Source organism: Serinus canaria, unplaced genomic scaffold, assembly GCF_022539315.1.
Source record: "Serinus canaria isolate serCan28SL12 unplaced genomic scaffold, serCan2020 HiC_scaffold_450, whole genome shotgun sequence".
NCBI classification, from domain to species: Eukaryota; Metazoa; Chordata; class Aves; order Passeriformes; family Fringillidae; genus Serinus; species Serinus canaria.
The window spans coordinates 1-7,305 of record NW_026108564.1 but is presented as its reverse complement, the minus strand read 5'-3'; the positions used below and the strand labels follow the sequence as shown (position 1 = coordinate 7,305).

At 66.4% G+C, this 7,305-nt stretch overlaps 1 protein-coding gene across 1 annotated transcript; it reads left to right on the top strand.

Annotated features, from left to right (window-relative positions):
* Positions 1 to 239: 239 nt before the first annotated feature.
* On the top strand, positions 240 to 6,937 carry LOC127061278 (integrin alpha-10-like; the record flags this gene model as incomplete). Its single annotated transcript, XM_050987911.1, has 9 exons — positions 240 to 388; positions 471 to 614; positions 1,644 to 1,847; positions 2,857 to 2,987; positions 4,240 to 4,409; positions 5,303 to 5,445; positions 5,544 to 5,651; positions 6,621 to 6,706; positions 6,796 to 6,937. Coding segments are annotated over 9 exons (1,277 nt in total), but the record flags the coding sequence as incomplete, so codon positions are not given.
* Between the last annotated feature and the right edge of the window lie 368 nt (positions 6,938 to 7,305).

Genomic DNA, 7,305 nt, shown 5'->3' with positions numbered 1-7,305 from the left:
CGATATTTGGGGTGCGCTTGGGATGTCCCAATCCCGGATATTTGGGGTGCCCCAATCCCCGATATTTGGGGTGCCCTGGAGATGCCCCAATCCCGGATATTTGGGGTGCCCCAATCCCGGATATTTGGGGTGCCCCAATCCCCGATATTTGGGGTCCCCCAATCCCGGATATTTGGGGTTCCCCCGGCCCCCCCAGCCTCCCCGGGCCGTCCCTCCCTGTCACCCCGCTGTCCCCCCAGGGTACTCGGTGTCCTCGCTGCAGCTGCCGGGGGGGCAGCGCCTGTTGGTGGCCGGTGCCCCCCGGTTCCAGCACAAGGGCAAGGTGGTCCTGTTCCAGCTGGACCCCGCGGGCACCGTCACGGTGGCCCAGGCGCTGGTGGGGGACCAGGTGAGGGGTGTGGGGGGGCCTTGAGGGCTTGGGGGAGGGGGTCTGGGCCCCCCCTCGGCCTCAGTGCCCCTCGCACCCCCAGATCGGCTCCTACTTCGGCAGCGAGGTGCTGGCCCTGGACCTGGAGGGTGACGGTGACAGCGACCTGCTGCTGGTGGCAGCGCCCTCCTACCTGGGGGGGCAGGGCTGGGAGAGCGGGAGGGTCTACGTGTACCGGGTGGGGCAGGTGAGGGGGCTGGGGGGGTCTGGGACAGGTGAGAGGGGCTGGGGGGGTCTGGGGGTGTGGGGCAGGTGCGAGGGGCTGGGGTGGGTTTGTGTGCACCTGTGGGGCAGGTGAGAGGGCAGGTGTGGGTCTGGGGGTGTGGGAAAGGTGAGAGGGCTGGGGTGGGTCTGGGGGTGTGGGAAAGGTGAGAGGGCTGGGGTGGGTCTGGGGTGTGGGAGAGGTGAGAGGGGCAGGTGTGGGTCTGGGGTGTGGGAGAGGTGAGAGGGGCAGGTGTGGGTCTGGGGTGTGGGAGAGGTGAGAGGGCTGGGGGGGTCTGGGGGTGTGGGAGAGGGGAGAGGGGCAGGTGTGGGTCTGGGGGTTTGGGAAAGGTGAGAGGAACGTGGGGCTGGGGCAGGGCTGGGGCAGGGGCTGGGGCTGGGGCTGGGGCAGGGGCTGGGGCAGGGGCTGGGGCTGGGCTGGGGCTGGGGCAGGGGCAGGGGCTGGGGCTGGGGCGGGAGCAGGGGGCTGGGGCTGGGGCAGGGGGCAGGGGCTGGGGCTGGGGCTGGGGCTGGGGGCTGGGGCTGGGGCAAGGGCTGGGGCTGGGGCAGGGGGCTGGGGCTGGGGCTGGGGCAGGGGGCTGGGGCTGGGGCAGGGGCTGGGGCAGGGGCAGGGGGCTGGGGCTGGGGCTGGGGCTGGGGCAGGGCAGGGGCTGGGGCTGGGGGCTGGGGCAGGGCTGGGGCTGGGGGCTGGGGCTGGGGCAGGGGGCTGGGGCTGGGCTGGGGCTGGGGCAGGGGCAGGGGGCTGGGGGCAGGGGGCTGGGGCAGGGGGCTGGGGCAGGGGCTGGGGCTGGGGCAGGGGGCAGGGAGCTGGGGCAGGGGGCTGGGGCTGGGGCTGGGGCTGGGGCTGGGGCTGGGGCTGGGGCGGGGAGCAGGGGGCGGGGGCAGGGAGGATCAGCGGGACGCAGAGGGGCTGAAGGAATCGGAGGGGCTGGGGGGACATTGAGGAGGGGGTGTCTGTCCCTTGGGGGTACCGAGCGCCCCCCGCACCCCCCAGGAGCGCCTGAGCCCCGCGGGGTCGCTGCTCCCCGAGCCCAGGCCCCAGGATTGCCGGTTCGGCTCGGCCCTGGGCGCCGTGCCCAACCTGGGCCAGGACGGGCGGGCCGGGGCCGTGGTGGGCGCTCCGCTGGAGGACGGGCACCGAGGGGCGCTCTACGTGTTCCACTGGGCCCCGGGCACCCTCCTGCCCCGCCGCACCCAGGTGAGACCGCGGGCAGTGCCAGGGGGGGCGGCCGGGCCTGGGCTCGGGGGGACCGGGACAGGGACGGGGACAGCCTGGGAATGGGGACAGGGACTGGGACAGCCTGGGAATGGGGACAGGGACAGCCTGGGAATGGGGACAGGGACTGGGACAGCCTGGGATGGGGACAGGGACAGCCTGGGAATGGGGACAGGGACAGGGACAGCCTGGGATGGGACAGGGACAGCCTGGGATGGGGACAGGACAGGGGCTGGGACAGGGAATGGGACAGGGACAGGACCGCCTGGGGAATGGGGACAGGGACTGGGACAGGGACAGGGACAGCCTGGGAATGGGGACAGGGACAGGGACTGGGAATGGGGACAGGGACAGGGACAGGGACAGCCTGGGAATGGGGACAGGGACAGGGACTGGGACAGCCTGGGATGGGGACAGGGACAGGGACTGGGACAGGGACGGGGACAGGGACAGGGACAGCCTGGGAATGGGGACAGGGACAGCCTGGGACATGGAGAGGGGACAGGGAGATGGAGAGGGGACAGGGACAGCCTGGGACATGGGGACGTGGAGAGGGGACAGGGACAGCCTGGGAACGGGACATGGAGAGGTGACACTTTTACAGTGCATTTTAATTAAGAAATAATTAGCTTCTGGTTGTGATGGTGTGAATTATAACAGCTGTATTGTCTCACCCTTCACACCGAGATAAAAACAGAATAAAAGTTTTAAAAACTTTTATTTAAAAAAAAATTATTTTTATTTTACTGGATTTTATTTTTTACTTGATTTTATTTTTACTTGATTTCATATTTCATTTAACTTTGTTTTACTTTATTTTTACTTGGTTTTACATTTTATTTAACTCCATTTGAAAAGTTTTTATTTAAAACTATTTATTCTCTTTTATAAAACCAGCTGAGCCTCTCAGTCTCCCCTCCTCTGGGCCAGAAAAGGGCTTAAAAATTCAAAATTAATTCAAAATTCAAAATTTGATCATTCTCGTTGGCAGCGCATCGAGGCGGCGGCGCTGGGCTGGAGCCTGCGGTACTTCGGGATCAGCGTGGACGGACGGACGGACATGGACGGGGACGGACTGGTGGACGTGGCCGTGGGGGCGCAGGGGGCGGCCGTGGTGCTGCGGTGAGCAGGGGACAGGGACAGGGACAGGGGACAGGGACAGCCCAGGAATGGGGACAGGGACAGGGACAAGGGACAGGGACAGGGACACCTCGGGAACGGGGACAGGGGACAGTGACAGCCTGGGTTTGGGGACAGGGACACACTGGGGACAGGGACAGCCTGGGACTGGGGACAGGGACAAGGGACAGGGACAGGGGACGGGGACACCTCGGGAATGGGGACAGGGACACACCAGGAATGGGGACAGGGACACACTGGGGACAGGGACAGCCTGAGATTGGGGACATGGAGAAGGGACAGGGACACCTCAGGAATGGGGACGGGAACAGCCCAGGAATGGGGACAGGGACAAGGGACACCTTGGGAATGGGGACGTGAAGAAGGGACGGGGACACCTTGGGAATGGGGACAGGGACAGCCGGGGGAATGGGGACAGGGACACCGCTGGGGACAGGGAGGTGGATAAGGGACAGGGACACCTCAGGAATGGGGACGGGAACAGCCCAGGAATGGGGACAGGGACAAGGGACAGTGACAGCCTGGGTTTGGGGACAGGGACAGGGGACAGGGACAGCCCAGGAATGGGGACAGGGACAAGGGACAGGGACAAGGGACAGGGACAGGGGACGGGGACACCTCGGGAATGGGGACAGGGACAGCCCAGGAATGGGGACAGGGACAGGTGACAGGGACACCTTGGGAATGGGGACAGGGACAGCCGGGGAATGGGGACAGGGACAGGGGACAGGGACATGGAAAAGGACAGGGACATGGAGAGGGGACAGGGACAAGGGACAGGAACACCCTGGGAATGGGGACAGGGACAAGGGACAGGGACATGGAGAGGGGACAGGGACCCTAGGGAATGGGGATAGGGACACCCCGGGAATGGGGACATGGAGAGGGGACAGGGACACCCTGGGAATGGGGACATGGAGAAGGGACAGGGACAACCCTGGAATGGGGACAGGAACACCCCAGGAATGGGGACATGGAGAGGGACAGGGACACCCCAGGGACAGGGACACCCTGGGATCAAGGACATGCAGAGGGGACAGGGACACCCTGGGACTGGGGACAGGGACACCCCGAGAACAGTGACACGTAGGCCATGAGGACACTCCGTGCCTCAGTTTCCCCTTGCGAGAGAATCCGGGACCCTCCCAGCGCTCTCTCTCCACGCCTCAGCCCGGAGCCAGGCCCGGCTGTCGCTGTCCCCAGGCTGACAGCCCGCGGTGGCCTTGTCCCCCAGGTCGCGCTGGATCCTCCAGGTGGCCGCGGCGGTGTCGGTGGAGCCGGCGGCCGTCAGCGTCACCCGGCGGAACTGCCGGCGCGGCGGCTCCGGTGCCGTCTGCCTGCGCGCCCGCCTCTGCTTCCGCGCCCGGAGCCGCGCCCCGAGCGCCCCCCGGGGAATGGCCGTGGGTGAGTGCGGGCCCGGGGGGCTGCAGGGTCCTGGGAGTGCCCCTGGAGCGCCCCTGGCTGGGTGGGGAGAACCCCAGGAACATCCCAGAGCATCCCAAAGGGTCCTGGAGAACCCCAGGAACATCCCAGAGCATCCCAAAGGGTCCTGGAGAACCCCAGGAACACCCCAGAGCATCCCAAAGGGTCCTGGAGTGACCTAAAGGGTCCTGGGGGTGTCCCTGGAGCTCCCCTGGCTGGGTGGGGAGCGCCCCAGGAACATCCCAGAGCATCCCAAAGGCTCCAGGAACATCCCAGAGCATCCCAAAGGGTCCTGGAGTGATCTAAATGGTCCTGGGAGTGTCCTTGGAGCATCCCTGGCTGGGTGGGGAGAACCCCAGGAACACCCCAGAACATCCCAGAGCATCCCAAAGGGTCCTGGAGCAACCCAAAGGGTTCTGGAGAACCCCAGAGCATCCCAAAGGCTCCTGGAGTCACCTAAAGGGTCCTGGCAGCATCCCTGGAGCTCCCCTGGCTGGGGGGGAGAACCCCAGAGCATCCCAAAGGGTCCTGAAGTCACCTAAAGGGTCCTGGGAGTGCCCCTGGAGCGACCCTGGCTGGATGGGGAACATCCCAGAGCATCCCAAAGGGTCCAGGAACATCCCAGAGCATCCCAAAGGCTCCTGGAGCTTCCCAGAGCATCCTTGGAGCATCCCAAAGGCTCCTGGAGCATCCCAGAGCAACCCAGAGCATCCCAAAGGCTCCTGGACCAACCCAAAGTGTCCTGGAGCATCCCAGAGCATCCCAAAGGGTCCCTGGGAGTGTCCCTGGAGCATCCCAGAACATCCCTGGGGTCCCTCCCAGCGGAGCCGCCTCTCCCGCGGCCGTGCCGGCGCTGAGCCGCCGCTGTCCCGCAGCTCTCCGGTACAACGTGTCCCTGGAGGAGCGGAGCCCGGCATCCCGAGCCGCCTTCGACTCCGGGGCCCGCCGGCTGCTGCAGCGCCGCACGGAGCTCCCGCTGGGCCGCCAGAGCTGCACCCGCGTCCCCTTCCACGTCCTGGTCAGCGCCGCGGCCCCTCCCGGCCCCCGGGGGCTCCTCCAGCCCCGTTCCCGGGGTCCCACCGGGGTGAGGCTGACGGGACCCCCCCGGTCGTGCAGGACACCTCGGATTACCTGCGGCCCCTCAGCCTCGGCCTCAGCTGGGCGCTGGAGGCGGCGGCCGGCTCCGTGCTGGATGAGGCGGCTCCCACCTCCCTGCGCAAACTGGTGGGTACTGGGAGGGGTGGGGCCGGGCACTGGGATGGGCACTGGGCACTGGGATTGGCACCGGGATCACCCCCGGGCACTGGGATGGGCATCGGGATCAACCCCGGGCACTGGGATGGGCACTGGGCACTGGGATTGGCACCGGGATCACCTCTGGGCACTGGGATGGGCACCGGGATCAACCCCGGGCACTGGGATGGGCACTGGGCACTGGGATGGGCACCGGGATCACCCCCAGGCACTGGGATGGGCACTGGGCACTGGGATGGCACTGGGATCACCCCAGGCACTGGGATGGGCACCGGATCACCCCGGGCACTGGGATGGGCACTGGGCACTGGGATTGGCACCGGGATCACCTCTGGGCACTGGCATGGGCACTGGGATTACCCCCGGGCACGGGGATGGGCACTGGGCACTGGGATTGGCACCGGGATCACCCCCGGGCACTGGGATGGGCACTGGGCACTGGGATTGGCACCGGGATCACCCCCAGGCACTGGGATGGGCACTGGGCACTGGGATTGATACCAGGATCACCTCTGGGCACTGGGATGGGCACCGGGATCCCCCCTGGGCACTGGGATGGGCACTGGGCACTGGGATGGGCACCGGGATCCCCCCTGGGCACTGGGATGGGCACTGGGATCACCCCCGGGATGGGCACTGGGCACTGGGATCACACTGGGATCACCCCTGGGATCACCCCTGGGCACTGGGATCACCCCTGGGCACTGGGATCACACCAAGATCCACCCTCAGGCACTGGGATCACCCCGGGATCACCTCCAGTCACTGGGATTGCATTGGGATCACCCCTGGGCACAGGGATCACCCCTGGGCACTGGGATGGGCACTGGGATCACCCCTGGACCCCAGGATCACCCCTGGACATTGGGGTCACCTCTGAGCCCCAGGGTCACCCCCAGGCTCTGGGGTCACCCTGGGGTCCCCCCTGGCTCCTTCCAGATCCCGTTCTTCAAGGACTGCGGTGACGACGACGAGTGCGTCACCGACCTGGTGCTCAAGGCCACCACGGACATCGTGGGCTCCAGGTACCCCCGGTGTCCCCACGGTGTCCCCACGGTGTCCCCACGGTGTCCCTGGGATCCCAGAGCTCCCTGTGGACCCCCCCGGCCTCCAGGCAGAGCCCCCACATCGTGCGCAAGGGCCGGAGGAGGATGCTGGTGGAGGTGGAGCTGGAGAACCGGGAGGAGAACGCCTACAACGCCAGCCTGTGGCTGCACCTGCCTGGGAACCTCCACTTCTCCAGCCTCGTGCTCCAGGTGCAGCCTGGGGGGAGCCCAGATCCCTGAGGAACCCCCCCAAATCCCTGAGGAACCCCCCCAAATCCCTGAGGAACCCCTCCAAATCCCTGAGGAACCCCTCCAAGTGTCTGAGGAACCCCTCCAAAATGTCCCACCAAATCCCTGAGGAACCCCCCAAATCCCTGAGGAATCCCCCCAAATCCCTGAGGAACCCCTCCAAATCCCTGAGGAATCCCCCAAATCCCTGAGGAACCCTCCCAAGTCCCTGAGGAACCCCTCCAAGTCCCTGAGGAGCTCCCCCAAAAATGTCCCACCAAATCCATGAGGAACTCCTCCAAACTCTCCATCAAATCCATGAGGAACTCCTCCAAACTCTCCACCAAATC